Here is a 24,846-nt window from a genome sequence, read left to right as displayed (position 1 = left end):
ATTGACATTTCATCTGAATTGTCAGTTTTTTGGGGGGCATGAACTTTGTAACATTCCCTCTAAAATCTGTAATGATGTGATCTTTCTCATTCTTTATAATGGTAATTTTTGTGTATGTTTCTCCTGATCACTTAGGCTAGAATTTATCTGTTTATTGATTTTTTTCCCTCATAGAACCAGCTTTTTTGTTTATTGATTTTTTTTTTAATGGTTTTGCAGTTTTCATTTTATCAGTGTCTGCTTTGAACTTCATTATTTCTGTTCTTCTGCCTGTTTTCTATTTGTTTGCTTTTTAAATTGTCTTAATTTGGAAGCTCAGGTCATTGATGTGAAATGATCTTTTTCTAATATGGTCACTTAGTTCTATAAATTTTCCTGTAAGTATTGCTTTAGTGACGTCCCACAAATTTTGATAAATGTTTTTCTTTTCATTCAGAATACTAGTTTGAAAAACTTCCTAATTTCCCTTCGAGCAATTTGTTATTGTGACCCTTAGTATAGTTTTCTTCATGTTTCTCTGCTTAGGGTTCATTGAGCTTTTTTGATCAATAGGTTTTACATTTGATTAATTGTGAAAAATTTGAGGCCATTATTTTTTTAGATCTATCTTTTGACTTTCTTTCCACCTTCTTTTTGTCCACTATCATTGCTTGCCTATTCGACTACTTGGAATTGTCTCATATCATGGATGCCTTCTCATTTTCTTTGAATTTTTTCTCTCTTAACTTTTGGGTAGTTTCTGTTGCTGTCATCATATTCACTTATGTTTTCTTCTACAGTATCTAATTTTTGTTACTCTCATCCCATGTATTTTACATCTCAGACATTGTCATTTCATCTCTTGAGTTTGATTTGGGTCTTTTTAATCTCTCATGTCTACTTAACTTTTTCAACATGTGCTATATAGTTAAAATAGTTTTTAATTTCCCATTTGCTAATTCTAACATGTTTGTTAGTTCTCAGTTTCTGTTGATTGTTTTTCTCCTTTTGACATGGCAGGTGATTCCATTGATATGTTCTAGTTTTTCACTGACAAATAGCTCTTTATGATATAGTTGATAATATTTTTGGTAAACTTTCATGTTTCATTTACTGCCTGTCTTAAAAGCTTTATTGACTATGATGTCTAGTTTTAAGTAAAATAACCTTCATAAAATGTGCCTAAAAAAGAGATTACCTTAAAAAAAGTGAATTAAAAATCATTTTAAAAGTGTAAGCCCAAATGAATGACAAGAAAAAAGCCAAAATGGCCATTCAGTGGATATTGTGATTTATAATAAAAAATATATATTTCGTTCATGGCACAGACCTTTTAAAACCCTTTGATTTTCTTACCTGAACAAAGAGATGTCTTTTGTTTTTCATAACTATCCCCTTTCAACCACACCGGAGTTTATGTTAGTCCTGTGACTTCTGGAAAGCCTCTAAAGGTGGAGGCTCTTGCCTGAGGAACCAACCATGTGATTGGAGGACTGGGATTTTCAATCCTACTCTTTCCTCCCCTACCCCAGGGGAGGGAAGAGGGATGAGGGACAGGAGATTTTGTATGGTTTCCAAAGGCCAATGATTTAATCAACCATGCCTAAATAATGAAACCTTTGTAAAAATGCTAAGTTTATGGGTTCTGAGAGTTCTTTTTTGGCAAACACATGAAAGTTCTGGGGAGATGGCATACTTGGAGGGGACATGGGAGCTATGTGCCCTTTCCTTATACTTTTCCTTATTTATCTCCTCCATCTGGCTGTTCCTGGGTTATATCCTTTTAGAATAAACTGATACTCTAGTAAGTAATTGTTTTTCTGAGTTCTGTGAGCCACAGTTTGATCTAATCAAGGGTGAGGATTATGAGAACCTTTTGGTTAATAGCCCCGTGGTTGGAAGCACAGGTAAAATCTGGATTTGGGGGGCAGCCAAGGTGGCTCAGTGGTTGAGCGTCTGCCTTTGTTTCAGGGCGTGATCCTGGAGACCCGGGATCGAGTCCCACATCAGGCTTCCTGCATGGGGCCTGCTTCTCACTCACCTGTGTCTCTCTCTGCCTCACCTGTGTCTCTCTCTCTCTGCCTCACCTGTGTCTCACTCTGAGTGCAGCAGTCTCATAGGACTTATTCTTGCCTAGCCTTTACCCTGTAGAATCTGACTTTATCAGACTAAATTGAGTTGTAGGACACTGATGTACCTGGAGAGTCAGAGAATTTCTTATGGGAAAGACCCTCACAGTATTTGGTCTCAGAAGTGTTCAGTATTGTAGGAGAGTAGAGGAAATACACAGAAATGTTTTTTTTTTTTTTCTTAGACGTTCAGCTGTTATGAGCTCCTTGTCATTCACTTGAAGAGATTGAAAAGATAGTTTAATCAAATCTAGTAAGAAGTTGGCAAAATCAGATTAAAAAGATTCCCACTGTGGCCACCAATAAAAACAAATTATGGGCCACTTGCAAAACAGAAGAACCAGACTTGGTGAAGAAGCAGTTTAAGCATATGAAAGCTACAGAGCTTAGTGTCTGCCTAGGACACCAAAGAAAGATGAAATTGGGGACTTGCAGGGTCTGGTTCCAGATGGGGCACCCTTTCAGGATACCTGTGTGTACTGACATTGAAGGTAGGACTCCAGTGAGCATTGTTTTCTGGGGAGGTTATCTGTAACTTTCAGGTCTAATATCTCAGAAGAGTAACTTGGAGAAGATTATCAACATGTAAATGATACATATGATAGAGGCCATCATTAGACTGTCAAGAAACATATGAAAGACCGGCAATTGTAAAAGAGGGAGGAGATTTGGAGAGAAGTAAACACAAACATTTTGGGAACAGTGAGTTTCTTTTCTTGGGTGGACTAATTAGCTCATAGCTAGCAAAAAGCCAGTCTAGTCTGCCCGTGAGCATGTCATCTGGAGTAAATAGGGAAAATTTTTTCTTTATTCTCTGAAAAACTTTGAGAATTTAACTGTAGAGTGTGTATGATGGGTTATCTCTGTAATGTCTTCCAGTGGCCTTAATTTTGTACCTGTACCAAGTCAGAACCATTTCCCTCATCCAATTTTCACAGGCTTTGTTTTGTCTTTAAAGCATTATGAATGATGGGACACCTGGGTGGCTCAGCAGTTGAGAGTCTGCCTTCAGCTCAGGGCATGATCCTGGAGTCCTGGGATCAAGTTCTCCCCATTGGGCTCCCTGTGTGGAGCCTGCTTTTCCCTCTGCCTGTGTCTCTGCCTCTCTTTCTGTGTCTCTCATGAATAAATAAAATCTTTTTTTTTTTTTTAAAGCATTATAAATGACATAAGTAATTTCGTATTTTTTATATAAATGGTATGGCATATTTCTTTATCTAGACCTGGTGAATACAAGATTATTTAATATGACATTTTTTGTTTAGGTGCAAAAAAACTTTACACTTAGGTTTTCCTTGGACTATGTTCTTGGCACTGTCATTTAACAATAATTGCCCATGATTCTAGGTGCGGCTTTATCAGCTCCTTTATCATCCTAGTCAAAACACCAAATTTTTTTTTTCTTAAATCTTTGGCATGCAGAGAGACTTGGTATAATGCACATTTTGAAATGCATTTTTATTACCTAATTTGTATTTGTAGTGGATCACCAGAAATCATCCAAGATTTACTAATATATTTTCATATTGGTGACAGGTGTTCTTGTAAGTGTTTAGTATATGAGAGTGCTGTTCATCTTAGTTGTGGATGTTCTGAATCAATCATGACAAGCTAATAAGATCTTTTGAAAGTTTCTTTCCAAATTTCTTGAGCTAATGCTTTCCCTCTAGCCAGTGGGGTAGACTGCACATTAATTTTGATACTCTTTAAAGACATGTGGACATCTACTGTTCATTTAAGCCAGATGGCATGTGTCAACTCCTTTTCCTGAAAAGGGAAAGGTTGTTTTTTTTTGTGGCGGGGAGGGCCATACTATATAGTAGAACCTTAAGTGTCGTCTTATGAAGCTCTTCTCTTTACATAAATTAGTACTTATAGCTGTTTTTTAAAAGATTTATTCATTCATTCATTCATTCATTCATTCATTCATAAGAGACACAGAGAGAGGCAGAGACACACCTGCAGAGGGGAGGCAAGCTCCTGTGGTGAGCCTGATGTGGGACTCCATCCTAGGACCCCAGGATCACTACCTGAGCCAAAGGCAGACACCCAGGTGCCCCAGTACTTACAGAAGGTTTTCATAGCACTTTGAGCATTTCACTTATGAAGATTCTTAGAGATTTGGCACAGGTGTTTTTGGGTGTAAGTTCTCCTTTTGCAACTGTGCAGTAGCAAGGGATCATTGATAAAGTTACATAGGTAAATACTGTTTTTTAGGATGAAGACCATTCATAAGACAAGGAGTAAGTGGCCCTTTTATGTTTTTACTAAGCTGCTAACAGTCAGAATTTGAATTAGGGAATTGGCTGGTATGGACAGCACTCTTGATAATGGAATGTAGATACAGTTGGAACTCTTTAGAAAATTACCCTTATCTGGAGTCAGCCATAGAGTCTTTACATTAGCACTGTGAATTCTATCCATTTTAACATGCATTGTTAATCACCTTACATTGAAGTTTATTTTCTCATTAAACTTTTTATTTTTTTCAAGGAAGTACAGGTAGGTGAGTGTGTGAATTCTGCAAGCATTTGGTTTTTATTTATCCTGACTAAATCCTAAGCTTCTGAACTTTTTTTTTTTTAATTTTCACATCTATAACTCCAAGAATTTGGGGTGTGAACTTGGTATTTGATAAAGTGATTTTTCTGTTTTCTCGTTTTCTTGATAACTGATTTTATATTATTTTACTGGGATTCTTACCAAAATTTTCTTTCTTTTTTTTTTTTTTAAGGTGTTGACTTTAAGGTGAAAACGATTTCAGTGGATGGAAATAAGGCTAAACTTGCAATTTGGGTAAGAGTTTTAAAAATGTACTTTGTATAGATATTCAACTTGTATTTTTTTAAAGAAGCAGAGATGTGTAGAGTTCTAGAGATAAACAATTTGTATTAAGTAACTTTTGGATAACTTAATATTAAGGGATAAACAATAAATGGTCATACCTTAAAATTAGGTAATTAGGCAGAGACTTGTTTTACTTAAAAATTTAAAATATATAATCCCTTGAGAATATTTAAAAGCAGAATAAAGTACAGAAAAATAGTCTTGTTTGCCAGAGAGAATTACTATTATTGAATATGTTTCTTTAAAGTCTTAAAAAGACAATGTATACTCACTCAGTTGTGGATGAGAAGGAGATGAAGTAATGCTCAGGAAAAGCAGTATTTTTTATGTTTGTTAGTATAAATATTTATGAAATTTGAGTTTACCAATTTTGGATTTATTTTTTAATGCCTATGCCCAGTCTTTACCTACTGTCTTCATTTGCCTGTGAACCCAAACAGTCTGATACACGTTGCTTTCCTAACTAGACCTTTTCTTGATTCTGATTCTTGATTCTGATTGAAAAAGGTAACATTAAATGTCAAAAACATCCAAAATGGTCAGTGTCTGTCTGTCTACTTGTCTCTCCCTCACTCCTATCTATGTATCTGTCTACCTGTCTACCTCTCTCTGTCTAAATGATTGCTAATATTTTAAAAATATTACATAAATAATTTATAAAAATATGCTCATATATATCTGGTTCCCATATATACTGTGGTAATATATAAATATGTTTTTATTACATGTGATAATATTAACTGGTCAGCAGTCTTCACCTTGAGATGTACTTAAACATAGTGATTAAATAGTAAATCAGTTACAGATTGAAACAGAAGTGTTTATTAATTATATGATATGATTCATCTTCCTGGCATTCTCTGAATGGCATATTATTTCTAACACACGTTTTATCCCAAATGACAAGTAATTGTGTGTTTCTAACATACAATACATGATTGGTATCCTATTTGCTCCCTCCTGAAATATAATTATGGTATTAATAAGAATAGTAATGTCTAACAAAACAATTTGAAAAATGTTGGACTAGGTAATAATGAAATATATTGAACATTTTAACAATGCTGGCTTCTTTCTTTACAAAAGTGGGGCCTGATTTTCCATGTACTTTTCATGGTTGAATTAATCAGTTCTTTCTGTCTTTGCTACTGTTTTGTGAGATATACATATTAGAATAGGATCTAAGGCTTGATGGTTTCCATGAGATCTTTCTTTTATGCAGGAGTTTTTTTTTAAATTTATTTTTTAGTTCCTGTTAATAAAAAGGTTGGCAGGTATTATTGAAGTGATATCTTTATCATAGGACTATAAATATTTTTTAAATAAAAGGCTCAGTCTCATGACCCTGAGATCATGACCTGAGCTGAAATCAAGAGTCACATGGTTAGCTAAGCCACCCAAACACCCCAAATGTTAATGTTCTGGGGTGTTGTTGTTGTTGTTGTTGTTGTTGTGTGTGTGTGTGTGTGTAATACTAACTTATATGCTTCGAATATTTTTTCTGGTTTTTCATTTGCCTTCCAATCTTGTATAGGATGAATGAATGTGTGTATAGATGGTATGGGGAGCTATGTTCTTGCCATACCAAGGTTTTAGTATTTACGTGGTCAGACCAGTTATTTTTCTTCATGAATTTAGGTATCATGTTGTATTGAGGAAGGCCTCCTCCTCACTCATTAAGAGAAATACACAAATCCATTGTTTCCTCTAATTCTTCTGTAGTTTTATTTATATACATAAGATCAGTTCCTTTCCTACTTGGACACTCCTCCTAGGATCAAATAGAATAATCAAGTACAGCTCTGTCCTCACTGATCTTAAAAGCACCTCTAGGGCTGTTTTTCTCAAAATTCTACCCTTATTTCCACTCCCACATTTTAATATTTAGCCTTTTCGGATACTTCCTAGCCCTTTATCCATTTCTTTTTTTTTTTTTTTTTAAGAGTTTATTTATTTGAGAGAGAGCAAGAAAGAGCATGAGTGAGAGGAGATGCAGATGGGGAGAGGAAGAGGCAGACTCCCCGCTGAGCACAGAACCTGGCATCGGGCTCCATCCCAGGACCCTGGGATCGTGACTTGAGCTGAAATCAAGAGTTGAACCCTCAACTGACTGGGCTACCCAGGAGCAGTTCTGATTTTTAAATTTTTTTTTTTAATTTTTATTTATTTATGATAGTCACAGAGAGAGAGAGAGAGAGAGAGAGAGAGAGAGGCAGAGACATAGGCAGAGGGAGAAGCAGGCTCCATGCACCGGGAGCCCGATGTGTCCCGGGTCTCCAGGATCGCGCCCTGAGCCAAAGGCAGGCGCCAAACCGCTGCGCCACCTAGGGATCCCAGCAGTTCTGATTTTTATGTTGTTTCATCAGGGCAGTTACTAAAGCTGATCTCAGTGAAGATGAAGGGGAACAAAATTCATATTCAAATACTTTCTGCTATTTCTAGAAATTAATTTACTACAGTGTGAATACAGGTTTTGTTATGCACACAGAATTTTTCTGTTATAACGAAAAGTCTTTTGACTAAACTATTTCTTGCTTGGTCCTTGCCCTAACCTATATCAAATTATCCAAATTATAATCTGCTTTAGATAGCAAGTGCACTGCACTTTATGGACCTTTAATTTATATTATTGTTTTTGAAAAGTTGAGCCAATATGCAGATAGAATAATTTTAAATATCAGAGGTTTCTTAAGAAATTTTGAAGCTGGGATCCTTGGGTTGCTCAGCAGTTTGGCGCCTGCCTTCGACCGAGGGTGTGATCCTGGAGCCCTTGGGATCGAGTTCCACATCAGGCTCCCTGCATGGAGCCTGCTCCTCCCTCTGCCTGTGTCTCTGCCTCTCTCTCTCTCTGTCTCTCATGAATAAGTAAATAACATCTTGAAAAAAAAAAGAAATTTTGAAGCAAAGGGAATTTTTATAAAGAGAGAAATAATTTTTATCACAAATTTATCTGTTTAGAAAGTTTAGCTTTAATTTTGTTAAGTTTTTCATTTCAACATGGCAAGGTTGGGGGCAGTTTCTGTAGTGACAATCTGGAAGCAAGAATATTCTGCATTTATTATGTAAGCTTATCTGAGGAAGAGTAGTAGATGTGCAAAGTGGTTTACTTTGAAAGTTATTTTCCTGTTAAGTTTCTCTTCTGGGGCTGTAAATTACTCATATACTCTACCTATAGCTCTTCATATTACAGCAGTCTCTATTTTGGCCAGGAAAAGAAAGTAGGTAAGTAGGAAAGTAGGTAGCCGGAGCCCATCACCGCTAGTTTAAAATTCCTCTCCAATCTTTTAAACCTCTGAGAGATTCTTAACATGTTACATATTTGAAGGAGCCTCTGCTTGCCACATAGCTAAACTTGAATTTACGACCATGGGACGGGCAGCTAAGTTGATGTTTGACATACGTCTTCACTCTTCTTTAAGTTATTTTATATTAGCAGACTGGAAATTTTCTCTTTAAGTCCAGATAGTAAATATTTAGTCTAATCCGAAGGCCGGCCATGTGGCAGTGCATATAAGCGAGTGGGCCTGGCTGTGTTCCAGTAAAATTTTATTTAACAAAACAGGTGGTGGGCTGAGGGAGCCGTTTGTCAACTGCTGCTTTGCATCATCTTAGGTACCTTGAAGCCACAGTCCAAGGATGGTAGAAAAAAGACAGAAGGAACCAGATCCAGAAGTACTGACTTTCTTTCTCTTTTTCTTTCTTTCTCTTTTTCTCTTTTTCTTTCTTTCTCTCTTTCTTTCTCCTTCTCCTTCCTTCCTTCCTTCCTTCCTTCTCTCTTCTTTTCTTTTCTTTTCTTTTCTTTTTTTCTTTTTTTTTTTCTTTTCTTTCTTAAGAAAAGTTGAACAACTATCCTGTGGCAAGAATTACTCTGGGCACAAGGCTTAAACCCATGATTAAGCAGATGAAGTCTTTTTTTCACGAAACTTGCACTTCCTAGCTGGTGTACATCTTCTGTTCGTCTCTCCCAGTAGGAGTCAGAAACATGTGATAGCAAGTGGTTTGGTTTTATGCATTTTCCTAAAAGAAGATACATAGAAAATACTTTAAGAGTTCGACCTGAAAATTGCGTAACTATAGTAAGACACTCTTGTAATTCTCTTTTAAAAAAATAAGAGGTTCTCAACCTTGATTCTATGTTAGAATCACCTGGGAAGATTTTGAAACCTACTTTCTTACTGAGGCCAATTAAATCAGAATCATTAGGGATTGGACTCAGGCATCGGAATTTTTCATTTCCCAGGAAATTTCATTGTGCTTCTAAAGTTGAGAACCATGGTTTTCAAGGAAATGTTCATGTGCGATAAAAAATTTTTAAAAACAAAAAACCAGGATGCCTGGGTGGCTCAGCAGTTGAGTATCTGCCCCGGCTCAAGGTGTGATCCTGCGGTCTCAGGATCGAGTCCCACACATCAGGCTACCTGCTTGGAGTCTGCTTCTCCCTCTGCCTACATCTCTGCCTTTCTCTCTGTGTGTCTTTCATGAATAAATAAAAAAAATCTTTTAAAAAAATAAAATAAAAAGCCTTTGGAATGCCTGGGTGGCTCAGCGCATCATCCCCGAGTCCCGGTATCGAGTCTCATATCAGGCTTCCTGCATGGAGCCTGCTTCTCTCTCTGCCTGTGTCTCTGCCTCTCTCTCTCTCTCTCTCTCATGAATAAATAAATAAAAAATATTTAAAAAATTAAAAAATCCATTTACTTAGATGCATTTTTCTAGAGATGAATATTAATTTTATTTTATGTAATAACACTTGTCAGTAAGAGAACACATCTAATTTAAATTTCAAGTTTTAAATCAGCTTGTGCATGGATATTTTTAATAATGTTTGATTTTCTTTTTTTTTTTAATGTTTGATTTTCTACTCTTAATTTATACTTTTAAAAATTTAATAATAATTGATTGTCACTTTTAGGATACTGCTGGTCAAGAAAGGTTCAGAACATTAACTCCAAGCTATTATAGAGGTGCACAGGGTGTTATATTAGGTAAGGTTTTCCTTTAAGATAATGCTTGAAAAATATAATTGTCTTATTATTACAATTTCTGATTTTCTTAATCTGTGAAGGTCAATAAATTTTTATTTTTCTTCAGGGGCATCTTTATGTAACTTGAAGTTATAGTAAGCTTGATTTTACATTAATGACTATTTAAACTTTCAAAATTTATTTTCAGTCTTTTGTCTAGCAATTAAAAGATAAAGATCAGATTAATTAACTTGGTTTAAAGGCTCATATTGATGAGGACGTGATTGAGGATTAATCTGCATGCCATTGGTGTGTCTTAAGAGTGTTAACCAGAAACTGACCTTCAGTGAGCAGTGTATTAACATTTGCTTTGTGTTTATAAAGGAAGAAGCCTACTAGTTGCTTAGTTGAATGTTTTATTGTCCTAAAAAGTATCACAAAGCACTTAACATTGTTGATTCGTAATCATACAGAATTTAAAAACCAAATGGGGATTCTTACTGTAAAGTGTTGAAAAGTACTTGCTATTAATATGGCAGAGAAACTTTTTAAAATAAATACTGATCAATTTTAGAGAGAATTGTCTTTTTGTATTATAACTTGTGAGGTTTGGGTTCATTTCATTAACAGCAACTCTTATTTTGGTTCAGCATCTTTAAGTTTAGAAAACACTTTAATAAGGTTTTTATATTAATAAGCTCTTTTATATTATAATGTGGTTTCATGTAAGATGAAAGTGGTAACAGGGAGATAGAATCCTATCCATTAAGCTTAGATATTTTTTCTTTTTTTTTTTTTTTCATATTTTTTCAAAGTTGGAAATTCTGGTCCTTGTAAGAAACAAATTAACAAGATCATAGATGTTTAAATCCATGTAAAAAATTTGGTATTTTGCCACAGATTGAATATGAATGTTTTTTGGTCTTTGGATAAATGATTTTTACTATTAGGAATGGGAACAACAGTTGTTTTGCTTAAATTATTTTTAATTATTGCACAGGATATAATCTCATTTCTCTAACAATGTGTGTTAAAATTGAAGAATGTATATGTATGTGTTTATTATTTTTTATAGACTTGTTTCTTTCATCTGGGTGAGTAGATACTGATTGTTAAGCATTTAAGGCTTAGAAACATAGTCACCTATATAGAATATTAGTTCTCAGTCATATATCAGAAATATTATATCACTGCTTATTTCTAATGCTTATTTAATAAGTGACCCTTCTTATTTCAGTTTATGATGTCACAAGAAGAGATACCTTTGTTAAGTTGGATAATTGGTTAAATGAATTGGAAACATACTGCACGAGAAATGACATAGTAAACATGCTAGTTGGAAATAAAATTGATAAGGTAAGAAGTCAGACACTTGACATTTTGACTGCATTTTAGTAGCTTTTCTTAATCTTTATATTTATCTTTTAGGAAAATCGTGAGGTTGATAGAAATGAAGGCCTGAAATTTGCACGAAAACATTCCATGTTATTTATAGGTAGGTGTGTGAGCATTTATCCTTTCATTGTTAATGAGAAATTTTAAAATGGAGTTTTTGCTATATATTTCTCTTTATAAACTGTAAAATGTATGTACTTAGGTCATCATTTTTTTGTGTTCTAAAATCTAACTATACAGCCAGGTTCATTTTTCCTTTTGTTAAAAAAAAAAAAAAATCACATTATGTGAAGTTGTACAGGACACAGTCAGATCTTTCCTCTCAGGATATAACGGCGTTCAGCAAAGCCAGGCACTCAGTGCTGTGGTTGTACTTTGCTGGTCCTTGTGCCAGCAACAGTGGTGTACCACCTGGGGAGTTTGTTAGAAATGCTTCATTTTGAGGCCCAGTCCAGCTTTTCTGAATTAGAATCTGTATTTTAACAAGATCTTCTTGTGATTTGTATGCACGTCAGTACTTGAGAAACATTGTAAAATAGGGTTTGGCACACTACAGCATGGGGTCAGATCTGGCCACACCATTTGTACTGAAACACAGCCGTATCTACCCAGTTATCTACGTGCTGTCTATAGCTGCTTTGTGCCTGATGGCAGAGTTCAGTAGTTACAACAGAAACCATATGGTGTTCAAAGCCTAAAATATTTACCATCTGGCTCTTTACAGAAAAAGTTTGTTGACCCCCTGTCTAGAAAAGTGGACAGGCTATATCACTGTAGAACTTTTTTTAACACTGCAGGTTCCTTGAGCCTTGTTACAGGCCTGAAACTGGGCCTGGAAGACAGTTTATAGAAACACCCTAGTTGATTCTGGTGTGAAGCCAGCTTTAGGAATTACTTATTTAGCTACTTCACTGTGTTAGAATCTTTTAGGCATTAGAAAATGGAAATGAAAGAACATCATCTATAGATAGAAGCAGGGTGCTATAAGTGGAAGGTAATAGGAAATTTTAGAAAGGAATAGAAAGCACATATTTCCTGAGCTAGGAAGCAGTTTAGTGTGTTTAAGGGGCAGGAAAAAAGCTTGTGGGCTGAAGCATAGTGTATGTTGGGGGAAAAGGTGGTGATGATGGGAGAGAAGATTTAAAAAGTCACGTTGGGCCTTTTTAAGGTATGGTAAAGAGATGGATTTTATTCTAAGTGTGAAAAGTGAGGGGGTAGTTTTGTGATCTGGTACTCTTTTAAAAAGACCTGTTTGTACAGAAGATGGTCCATGTGAAGCAGAAGCAAGAGGTTCATCATTTTCTTACAGTGGCCCGGATGAATAATGCCGATGCCTTTATCTTTGGGAGTAGTTGTGGATGGTGGAAGGATGGCAGATCTAGGAGATATTTGGATGATAAAGGTGACAGGCTCTGTTGATAAATTGGGTATTGAGGATAAGGAAAGAGAACAATCAAGTGTAACTCTGAGTCTTTGGCATGAGCATACTAGGTGGACTGTGTTGCCATTAACTGTGTGTGGAAGGCTGAGGTAAGAACAGGTTTGGGTAAGGGAGTGGGGAATTAAGAATTCTGCTTAATATAAGAATGAATCATTTTTCAGATAACCAGTGGACATGCTGATCATTAGCATGTAGGTGGTATTTTAAGTCATGGAGTTATAGTGGTCATAGGAGTAACTGGGTAGAAAACAGCTGAAGATTGAAGCCTGGGATGCTCCACCAGTTAGAGGTCAGCAGAAAGTGGAAAGGTCAGTGAGTAAGACTGAACGATGTGCTGGTGAGAGGAGGAATATGATGAACAGTGTTCAGTGTTCTGGAAGTCAAGTGAACAAAGTATTTAAAGGAAGAAAGTGATCAGCTGTATCAAATGCTAGATGTCGAATAGGATAAGGACATTGGATTTGACAGGACGGAGAATGTTGGTATTTTTTGGAAAATAGTTTCAACGGAGTGATGAGAACAAAAGCCTAGTTAGGGTACAGCTGACCCTTGAACAGTGTGGGGGTAGGGTGCCGACCCCTCCTCACAGTCAAAAACCTGTGTATAACTTTTGACTCCTCCGAAACTGAATTGCTAATGGCCTATTGTTGACCTGAAACCTTACTGATAAAACAGTCAGTGAATGCATATTCTGTATGTTATGTGTATTACATACTATATTCTTACAATAAAGTAAGCTGGAAAAAAATGTTATTAAGAAAATCATAAGGAAAAAAAAAGAAAATCATAAGGAAGAGAAAACACCTTTATAGTACCATACTGTATAGAAAAAAAATCCATGTGTAAATGGAGCTTCACAGTTCAAACTGGTGTTGTTCAAGGGTCAGTTACAGTTTGAAGAAAACATGTGAGGTAAGAAAGTGGAAACAGCTTAAGTAGCTAACTTGTAGGTAAATCTTGATTATCAGTTTTGCTTTGAAACAGAGAACCCAGGTGGCTACTAGAAGGACACGTGGGCTGGGGGGTGGGGTGGTTGGTTGCTTGATTGATTAGTAAGATGGACAATAATTTTGGTAGGTTTTTAAGCTGACTGATGTGATCCAGTAGTGAAGGCACATGATTCTTCAGTGAATGAGAAGGGATGCGATCCAAGGAGTTAGAAAAGAGGATCCTCCTAGATAGCAGCAGGGACCGTTCATGTACTGTCACAAGAGCGAAGGCAAGAGCCCATGGTTACAAATGCAGACAGGTTGGTGAATCTCTTAGTGGTATATGATCGGTTAGCTCCTGTCAGATCATTTCTATTTTTCTCAACATAAAGTTAGGTCATGAGCTGAGATAGAGGAGTTTTATGATAAAGGAATAAGGGAGTCATTCAAATAGTGAAAAAGGTAATGACTAGGGAAAGGTACTATTGGGGAGTAGGGCTCAGTGTCCACATCAGTTTCATGGGGAGCATAAACATTAAAGGAGACCTGTGTCCATGGGTGTGTATCATTTATCCAACCACCTAGAGCTCCTTGATTGCAGGCACAGAATGGCCAGATTGTTCAACTTGGAGCCTGAATTTCCTTATTTTGAAATGGGAAGAATAATCTGTTTTAGGGGTTGATTTTAAGAACTAACTAAAAAATTAGTTACTCACTGAGAAATTTTGGCATAATATTTCTGTAGGGCTTTACAGTGTGCAATTCTATGACAAAATCTTGGGCTTATATGCCACTGTTTTTGTGGATAGAATTTAAATCGGTCAACTTTGAGAGTTGGGCAGAATTCATGAATATTAAACTGTGGGGAGAAATTGCTGACTTGCCTCTGTGTATACTGCTGGCTGATGTTTACACCATAATAATTTCCCAGAAAAACATAGGAATATGGCCAGAAAAGAATATACCCTGACATATTTTTCTTGAATTTCAGAGGCAAGTGCAAAAACCTGTGATGGTGTACAGTGTGCCTTTGAGGAACTTGTTGAAAAGATCATTCAGACACCTGGACTGTGGGAAAGTGAGAACCAGAATAAAGGAGTCAAACTGACACACAGGGAAGAAGGCCCTGGAGGAGGGGCCTGTGGTGGTTACTGTTCTATGTTATAAACTCTGGGAAACTCCATCTCTTGCATATTTGATCAGATAGTGACATCTTTCTGTATATAAACTCTTTAACTGCTATTTTAGGGACCTTGCAGTTTGCACATATTTGTTTTGTATCATGGCAGTAAATACTTGCAAGAAATCCCGCTCATCGGCTTTCCCAGGTAAAATGTTATGGTAAGCATGCATAGTTTGCAGTCTATAGGTTTTTATGTAACATAAAATAGGTGTACTTTTACAAGTACATTTGATTTTATGATTTACATTTATCATGTGATTTAAAAAAATCCACCTATCTAGTATATGTTGATACAAGGTCTACTTTTGGTCTCCTCTTTGCTTAAAAACTCCTCTATCAATTATTGAATTAATTGGTATGTAGAACTCCCAGAACCACTGGGAGATACTCAGATATCATCAGACCTGGCAGATTTCCTTTCAGGAATAACACTGAGCATGATTACACAGCTTTTGTAGGATGTTTGCTGATCGATTCTCTTTTAGTACTAAACAAAATTCTCTTGACAGGCCGCAGTCCAGGTCAATTTATAATTAAATCTCTGTTCTGATGATGCTTCTAAAATAGCATTGATATATTACAAAGTTTGGCCTTACTTTTAAATTTTCTTCAATGAGTAGCTCAGTTGCTTAACTGGAGTCTTAACTCTGATTACCTACGTTGGATTCTGACCCTTTGTGCAGCATTTTTAGTTATGTGGTGTTTGGCAGAATGGCAATAAGGTTTTCCCCCATTTTGGTTTGGGAAGGATGCGAATAGTGTGTTTATGTAACTGGTGTAGTACTTACCAATGTAAACCGACACCTTCTCCCATAATGCTGGTGGTGTTTGTCCGGGTACCTCATTTGTAGCTTGTATAATGTTTATGAATATCTGTATCTCATGACTTCCCTAAATGGCTAGTTGCTATTCAGAAACCTATCTCTGTGTTTTGAGGGTTGGGAAAAGAACACTAAATGACAATTTGAGAAAGACCTATTGTTTCCAGATTTTGATGTGTGTTGGAAAATATTGTTGCAATGGACATCTTGGTAATTTACTGTAACAAGTAGCCAATAGTTTATCAAAACCAACTTGTACAGACTAATAAATCTTTTCCACAGTATTCAGTTTTCTAACCTCTTGCTATTATACACTGCTTTTTTTTTCACTCATATGTTATTTAATTTACATTGATACCTGCTATATTAAGCCCCCAAATAAGTTATTTGTCCTTTTAGCCAGGTTACCCTTATACTCCTCAGTAAGATGTCTGATACTAATTTCTGTACAGTTGCAAATGATGCAATAACTTGTGATAGTGGATTGACTTCAAGTTGGGGTTCTTTCTGAAATGTACATCTTCACGTAAGACAACCTTACATTCTACTTGGTTCACACCTGTGAAACTACATTACATGTGATTAAAGGTTTTATACATTATATATGTATTTACTAAATATAAACATTTACTCCTTTATTGTTGGAGAAAAGTAGCTAACAGATGTACTTAATAATTTGTGTTACATTAAAGCTGTAGATTTGTATATTTATATAGTGTCTGAATTGATAAGACATTTATTTCTGTTTATTGCTTTTTGCTCTTTGAGGTATATAATAATCTTTTTGTGTGCATTGGATTGTTGTGTTGATTCGGTCAAAATTTGGATACATATGAGTCACTTACTTTTAAAACTAATTTTGTTTGATAGATTTATATTGTAACCTTTTATAGTTTTTGAAATAAATATAGCCTGCTTTCCCTAGATGCATTTGTGCAGGAAGTATTCTACATTTCCCTGTTGCTCTCATGGGTAAGGAACATTCTGAATAGAGCGTCACTCAGATTCTATTATATGGCTTTCACTCTACTATTTTGTTGCAAGCTTATTTCATAGTGGAGGTTTTCTAAGTGAAGTAGTTATGATATCTAAAATTAGTCATTTAAATAGCTGAGGATTTTATTAATTCTTTATTTCCAGATCATTTGAAGTAGTTTAAAAGTGCCTTTTGGAGATGGTCAAATTAGAACAATTAGAATATAGTGTTTTGAATTCTAGGAGTACTGATACACAGACCTAAACAGATAAATAAATACTCAATTTATATTAAGAGTAATAGTTAACATTTATTGAAAGCTTCCTTGATGCCAGGTGATGGTCTAATTGCTAGATTATTTCATTAAACCTCACAGCAACCTTAAGAGATTGGTTGGTATGCCTATTATGCCCATTTTAAAGATGAGGATAATGAAACATAGCTTTGTTTAGGTAACTCCCCAAGGACCACATAGCTTAATCAGTAATGGAGCTGGATTCAAGTGAAAGCATTTTTCATAAGTCCATACTCTCAACCGCTGTTCCTTTTGCTATGGCTAGTTCCTAGCTTTTTGATTTAACACAGGATTAAAGGATTTCCTTTATTTTTATTTTTTAATTTTTTTAAGCCATTTTTTGTTATGTGTTAAAGAAGTAGTTCAGATTTCTTGGCTATAAAGGTAGTAGTGGGTGGTCTCTTAGTTCTTTTTCCTTCTTGGATTGGAATGAAAATACCTGACTTAGGAAAGATACAAAATCAGGAGATGTATGGGACCTTTACTTTGTAATTGGACCTGAGAAAAGAAATTAAATCTGGGAACAGTCTTTTGCTCAAAATTGAAATCTGTGGGAATGTTTCATTTCAGGTACTTAATTGTCATATATACAGGTGCACACTTGGTGTTGACTTTCTAATTGAATGCAGTGAGATTGAACTTGATTTTGATTCGTTGTACTTTACATACTCAAGAAATATATGTGATTCTGTACAAGTATGGAACTGATCCCATAGCTCATAAAATAATCTTGATTACTACTACTATTTCTGTGGGATGGCACAGACCTACCTCACAACCATAATATCTTTAAACACAGTTTAATGTATAGTTATTCTGATTTTCAAGTAAACTGGAATGCTAGATTATAGTTCTTCTCAATATTTAAGTATTATGCTTTTATATCTTGGGTTCCATTTCACTAATTATATTTTGGAAGGTTTTTATCTGGTTAGGATGAGGGGAAAAGCATTTAATCAGTTTCCTGAAGACATTTATCCCAGTTCTGATCCCAGCTATGCCAGGGGTAATTTACTAGAGACTCCATCCTGGGTTTTGTCTAAGATTGTTCAAAGAAGTGGATAGAAAGAAATAGGCTACGTCAAGAATTAGAGCTAAGGAATATAAGTACAGATTTAAGGGATCTTGGATGATTTTTTTTTTCCTGAATGGGAACATCTGATCAGTTTGGATTTAAAAACAAAAATAAAGGAGTCAACTTCTTTTGGTGCTTTAAATTTTCTATTTGTTGTTAGCTTTTTGTTTCATATTTAGAAATTCATGTTGTTTGAGTGTAGTATAAAATTTGCTGAGGAGCCTCTTAGAGCTGTTGTGTTACACATTTGGAACCGTGTGAGCACGTATTCTTAGCTCTGTACCCCCCCCCCCCCATCTCTCACAAACAGGACTTTTTCTTTTTTAAATTAACCTGGTAAATGTAATTTTATTTTTATTTCTTTCATTACTAGTGAGATTGGGCACTTTCAATATCTTATTAGATATTTGTATTGTTTTAATTCTTATGTATGTTGTGTTTGCCCATCTAGCATTCACTTGCACTCATGTTTTCTTTGGATAACCAACTTCCTCCCATCATGCGTGTGGTTCAGATGGGATTGTCACATCCCCAGCTCTATAGGTAGAGTTTGCTTGGTTACATTTAATCAGCGCTACTAACTCTCTCTTCCTTCACCCCCAAAATAAATGGTTCAGGGATAGGGACCTGACCCAGTTCAGTCTGCTTTGATACAAGATACTTGGTTGAGGCTTCCTTAGGAATGGCTGCAAGAGGACACCTTCTTGGAGATAGTGTGGTACGAAGATTGACCCTCATAACTTGCTGCAAGTTTTTCTAATACAAAAGAGCCAGCCTCGGGGCTGTACCAAAAAAATGAGAGAGAGTCTAAGTTGGAGCCCAGAGGCAATCTGGAAAGTCTAGATCAAGTCGGATCTGAAATCAGCCCTACTTGTGGACTTTTTACTTATGTGAGCCAATAAATTCCATTTTTGCTTAAGCCAGTTTGAGTTGGATTTTCTTTTTTCTTGCAACCAAATGTATATGTGTTATTGTAGGGGCTCTTTGTACATCAAGTTCAATATGTTGGTATTTATTTGTATAGAGAAGAAAAAAGTAAAACTATCACTTGAAAAGCCATTACTCTTAAATAACATATTTTAGTGAGGTGACTTTCATATATTTCTTCATAGGTATATATATATATATATATATATATATATATATATATATATATTTATTTATTTATAAATAAATAAATAAATAAATAAATAAATAAATAAATAAATAAATAAATGAGTTGAATTCATACATATGATTTTAAGGACCTCTTGATTTATGTCTTTCAATTTAGTTCGCTCTGTCACATGAATACTCAACTCTTACCTCTGTCCTCCCGAGGTAATCAGTGTTAGAACCTACATGAATCCCCTTTTTGCATTTCTCTGTGCCTCGGATAGTTGCCTCCAAAATAAAATGCACATATTCATATATATATATATATATAGTTATACAAAAAAATGGGATCATCTGTATATTTACCTCCTGTTTCCTTTCTTACCTGTCAATAGATTGTGAAGATCCTTCCAAACCAATTTATATGCATCTAACATCTATTTTAGCAATTGTGCAGTATTAATATTCCGTGGTGGGGGGTACGGATTGCCACAGTTTATTTAACCATTCTTATAGTGGTGGGCATTCATACTGTTTCCATTTTTTGCCTTTGCAGATGGTACTGCAGTAAATATTCTGTAGAAAGTATGTAAGAGTTGGATCCATGGGTCAAAGAAAATGTGTTTTTTGTTAGTTTTGATATATTTTATAGAAGGCTTACCAAAAATTGTGACAATGAACATTTCCACTAGCATTCCCCATCAGCCACAGGAAGTGTTCTCAAATTTTAATTTTTATTACTTCATATTTGCAAGGTGTAACTTAATTTAGTTTGCATTCCCTGTAGTTTTTCATATTTGTGTGCCATTTGGAGTTGCTCTTTTTTTAAATGATTATTCATATTCTTTGCCAATTTTTCTGTCAGTTTTTGTGGTTTTATATAAGCTCTTTGTAAGTACAGATATTAACCTATGTGTCTGTTCTAAGAATTTTTTCTGATCTGTGTTTGTCTTTTCACTCTGATGATGCTGTGGTTTCTCATACAAGTTTTTTATTTATTTATTTTTTTCTTTTATACCTCTGGGTTCCCCAACTCTCAGATTGTACATGCAGTCTTAGTCTCTTCAGAGATGTCATTTTCTTTTTTTCTTTTTGAACCACTCATAACTTAGAATTACTTTTGCTTATGTTACAAGATAGGGAGCCATCTTCCTCTTCTCCGTATGGATATCCAGTGTGCCTACACTACACATTAAATATATTTTATTTTCCCCTCTGAGCTGAAGTACCACTTTTGTGCTAGATTAAATTCCTGTAAGTACCGGAATCTTTTTCGGCCTTCTATTTTAGAATTTTTTAGTCTAGGAAGGTAATGTATTTCAGTGTAATTGGTTTTCTTTAATCATGTGTGTATTGTTTTATGCTTTAAAAAACATTCTTAGAAAGGCTCTGCAGCTTTCATCAGACTGTCTCAGGGGCCTGGTGATACAATAGTTTTGATGTTAGTGGCTCTCTATGTTTTTGGCTGGTAAGGCGAGTCCTTTCTCACTTTTTTTCAATTTGTTTTTTACATATGAGTCTTAAAGATCACTTTATCCTTTGTCCATTTTTCCTTTTTGTGTTTTTTTTAATGGAGTTTTTTTCTAAAATTACTAGAGATACTAATCCTTAACCATTAATATATATTGCCAAAGTCTTCTCCCAATTAGTAATTTCTCTTTTGGATTTGTTTGAAATACTGCATAATTAAAACATTTTAAACCAAAAATTTAATCCTTTTCATCAGTGTTTTAAAACTGGCAATCTAATTGGAATCACATATTTCTATACTGTGAGAAAACTGATTAATTGTTAAGACTGCCATTAAGAAAAATGGGGTATCTCTTTGGTCTGTTCAGATTTTTTACCATTTTAAAAACTGATAGTTTTCTTTGCATAGGTCCTGAACTTTCTTAAAAGTTATTCTCAGGAATTCTTTTTTCATTAGTGTGAATAGAATTGATTTTTGTATTTCAGATTCTATGTAGTTGCTTTTCTGTCTATACAGGTGCCTAATCAGTTTGTTACTTTGGTTTGAACTAGTTTGTTTTTTTAGGTAGAATAACAAAAATGAAATTTATTTTAAAATATACATTTCTTTAGAGGAAACTGCAAGCATCTCATTTTGTTTTGATACTTTTTTTTTAAAGATTTTATTTATTAATGAGAGACAGAGAGGCAGACTCCCTGCAGGGAGCTCAAAGCAGGACTTGATTCCAGGACCCTGGGATCATGCCCTGAACCCAAGGCAGATACTGAACCGCTGAGCCACTGAGCCACACAGGCATCCTTTGTTTTGTACTTTGAATCTGTGCCCTGACAAAGTGGTTAAAGGATGCCTCCCATTTAACACCAGTTGTTAATCCCAGCCTCATGGAGGCCACTCATGCGCTGCTCCTTGGCTAGTAGTGCCCAGATCTCCTAGCTGTCTCCAGGGCCAGGCTGTAGCTCTTCATGGGTTTCCATGGGTCAAGCTCTCCTGAGATTCCCCAATTTCTAATGTAGTAATAGTGAGACAGGGCTGTTATTTCTTTATTTTTGTTGTTGATAACTTCATGTTTTGTAAGATTCAAAAAAATTGGGAAGATACTGTCTTTTTGTACATGCTGAAATACTTAATTTAAAAAGGGAAATTGTTCATTGCTTTTCCTAGAAGTCAGTGTAGCATACTGGTTAAGCTCATATTCCAGCTCAGTTACTTAAACTTTTTGGGTCTCAGTTTCTTCATACTGAAAATGGGATGGAATGCCTGGGTGGCTCAGTTCGTTAAGCATCTGATTCTTGATTTCGGCTCAGGTCGTGATCTCAGGAATGTGAGATCAAGCCCCACATTGGGCTCTACACTACGTGTGGATTCTGCTTGGGATTCTCTCCCGTTGCTTCCCCCACAGTGTGTTCTCTCTCTCTTTCTCTCTAAAAAAAAAGAAAAGAGAAAATGGGGTAATAGTCTCCACAACTTTGTCAGGTTGTAAGCATTAAATGAATAAGGGGGGTATAAAGCTTGACAAAGTGTGCTTTGATAAGTGTTAGCTGTTACTATTAGCATATCCTGGTTATTAACTGGCTCAGTTTTTCTGTTCTTTAAATCTGGTTTTATAGTTCCCAGAGAGAAAACAGTACATTTTTTTTTTCTTTTGAGGTTTAAAGATTTTCTGGAACAAAATTGGACATACTCATTTAAAAATTATTTTCCTAGTTAGTTTCTCGTTACATGTATAATTTTCCTTTTTTGTTTTGCAAGCATTTTGTCTCTATGTTCTTTCAAACAGGCAAACTATAGAACAGTGAGCTGGAAATAAATGATACAGTGATTTTTAGGATAGAGTAGATAAATGTGGATACGGTACCTGTTCAGAATACTGCCAAATTCTCTCTCTTGCCAAGGCCTGGATATTGACAGCAGGCCTCACCTCCAGCTACATAACATCCCGTGTGCCTTGGCACTCTGAAGTCTACACACACCACAGGAGCTCCAAGCATTCACCTAGCTGTGTCAGGAAATAGTATAGCCTCCTGCCAAAAGACATTTGTTCTTTTTAGATTCATGTTCCTTTAGCCATATTTTCCTCACTAGGAATTTTAAGCTAGTTAAGTATTCCCACATGTCACAATCGTACCACCTATTTTAGGTTAAACACAACTGACATCTAAGTTTTCTGTAACACAACACTAATAAATCTTGTAGTACCAAATAGCATAACCATGTACATTTATAAACTTGTCTGTTTACACTTACTTCTTGCACAACTCACTTTATAGTAATAGAAATACAACTAAATCACTCAGAGGATGATTGGTGTCACAATACCAATAGAACTACCAATGAAACTGGCTCAGAGAATGTAAAGCTTCATTAGCACTCTTTTTGTAATTTTACTATGGACATACAGTCACGTGCTCATACTACTTGAATACTTTTTCTCTATGGTTTATGGTTTCATCTATTTGAGTTACTTTGCTCCTATTTGTATTCAACTTTAGGGCTTACTTTTTTCATCCCTTTTATTTGATTTTTCCCACTCTATTGATGCCATCCTGATCTCATGCCCTTCCCATATATAGTCATTATCACCAAGTTCTTGTTTATTCCTCCTGTGTTTCTTTTTGCCAAAATTATGCAATATTCTTTTTTCCCCCATTTCTTACAGAAAAGGTAGCATACTATATATACTTCTTTTGAATTTTCTTTTTTTTTCACTTAACAATGTAACCTAAAGAAATTCCATATATCATTGGTCCATGGAGCTCTTCCTCAATTTTTTTTTTTTTTTTTTGTTACGGTTGCAAGTCCTCTTGTGGATTGTACAGTCTGTTCAGCCAGTGGCCCATGAATGAACAGTGAATGTATGTTTCGTTTCTCAGGATGATAAGTTCCTAAGTCAATTTTAAAAACTTTATTCAAGGGATCCCTGGGTGGCTCAGCGGTTTAGCGCCTGCCTTTGGCCCAGGGCGCGATCCTGGAGTTCCGGGATCGGGTCCCACGTCGGGCTCCCAGCGTGGAGCCTGCTTCTCCCTCCTCCTGTGTCTCTGCCTCTCTCTCTCTCTCTCTATGTCTATCATAAATAAATAAATAAATCTTTAAAAAAAAACTTTATTCAAGTATATTTTATATAATATGAAATGCACTCATTTTAGGATCATAGTTTAATTAGTTTTAATAGATATATACCCTTGTATAATTATCACAATAAAGATACGGAACTTTTTTTTTTAAGATTTTATTTTTATTTATGTATTCATGAGAGATGCAGAGAGAGGCAGAGACAGGCAGAGGAAGCCCGATGTGGGACTCGATCCAGGGACTCCAGGATCACGCCCTAAGCCAAAGGCAGATGCTCAACTGCGGAGCCACCCAGGCGTCCCGATATGGAACATGTTATTGCCAAAAGGGTCCCTTGTGTATAATGTCTGGTTCTCTTCTTTCTCCCACCTCTACTATACTCAGTGCTGCCTGGGGCTTTCTCTGTGTACCCGCAGGTAGATGGGCTCTGGCCTCTATTGAATCTTTACCTGGTTGTTTTAGACTTCCTTTTTCTCCCCTTTTATCCATTAAAGGCATCTATCTTTTCCCCATTTTGCATAGATCTGCGGAAATATGAGAGTGTTTTTCACTGCCTTCACTATTAAGATTTGTTCAATTTCTTTATTTTTAAACTGTTCTTAGACATGTGCTTGGGTATATCTCCTAAGCTAGAGTAGTCATTGGTCTTTTAATTGGTGAGGCCAATGAATAATTATTGACGGGAAAAAAAAGGTAGAATCAAAGGATGGGCATTCCTAAAGAGATCAATATCTTGGAATAGATACACCAAGGCAAGTGAGCTAGAAAGATAGGCGATGTCAGAGAGATGCTTGACTTTGAGGTTTTGGGAATAAATCAAGATTATAACCATGTACAGTTACCTGTAGGAGTGGAATAATAGAAAGCTGGAAGTGAGGAAGCCACTCCACTGAAAATAATGGATATTTTCTCATTCAATAGATACATAGTTGAATCTATTTCTAGATGTGATTCTGTTCCAATGATGTAGAACTGTGCCAAAATCAACCATTTAGATTTATAGAATATTTATAAGTCAAATTCTCCCCCTCACTGCTTAAATTTTTAAACAACTTATTTTGCCAATCATTTTATCCAGTTATAAAATAAAATCCTTTTGGGATTCTGACAGGAGCTGCATTAAATATATATATTAATTTATAAACTGACATTTTTAAAAGTCTAACTACCCAGACAC

General features: G+C 35.5%; 1 protein-coding gene across 1 annotated transcript in view; it reads left to right on the top strand.

Moving 5' to 3' along the window:
- The window catches only part of RAB18 (RAB18, member RAS oncogene family), a 39,411-nt gene extending 23,012 nt beyond the window's left edge, over positions 1–16,399 (top strand). The window contains exons 3-7 of the mRNA XM_077896998.1: positions 4,843–4,904; positions 9,868–9,940; positions 11,157–11,275; positions 11,348–11,414; positions 14,676–16,399. Coding sequence (XP_077753124.1) covers positions 4,843–4,904; positions 9,868–9,940; positions 11,157–11,275; positions 11,348–11,414; positions 14,676–14,851 — 497 coding nt within the window. The 3' untranslated portion in view covers positions 14,852–16,399. The remainder of the gene's footprint in view (positions 1–4,842; positions 4,905–9,867; positions 9,941–11,156; positions 11,276–11,347; positions 11,415–14,675) is intronic.
- The last annotated feature ends 8,447 nt before the right edge of the window (positions 16,400–24,846 follow it).

This window comes from Canis aureus, chromosome 5, assembly GCF_053574225.1.
Source record: "Canis aureus isolate CA01 chromosome 5, VMU_Caureus_v.1.0, whole genome shotgun sequence".
Classification (NCBI taxonomy): Eukaryota; Metazoa; Chordata; class Mammalia; order Carnivora; family Canidae; genus Canis; species Canis aureus.
The sequence above is the reverse complement of the archived record's forward strand: the minus strand, read 5'-3'. Positions and strand labels throughout refer to the sequence as shown.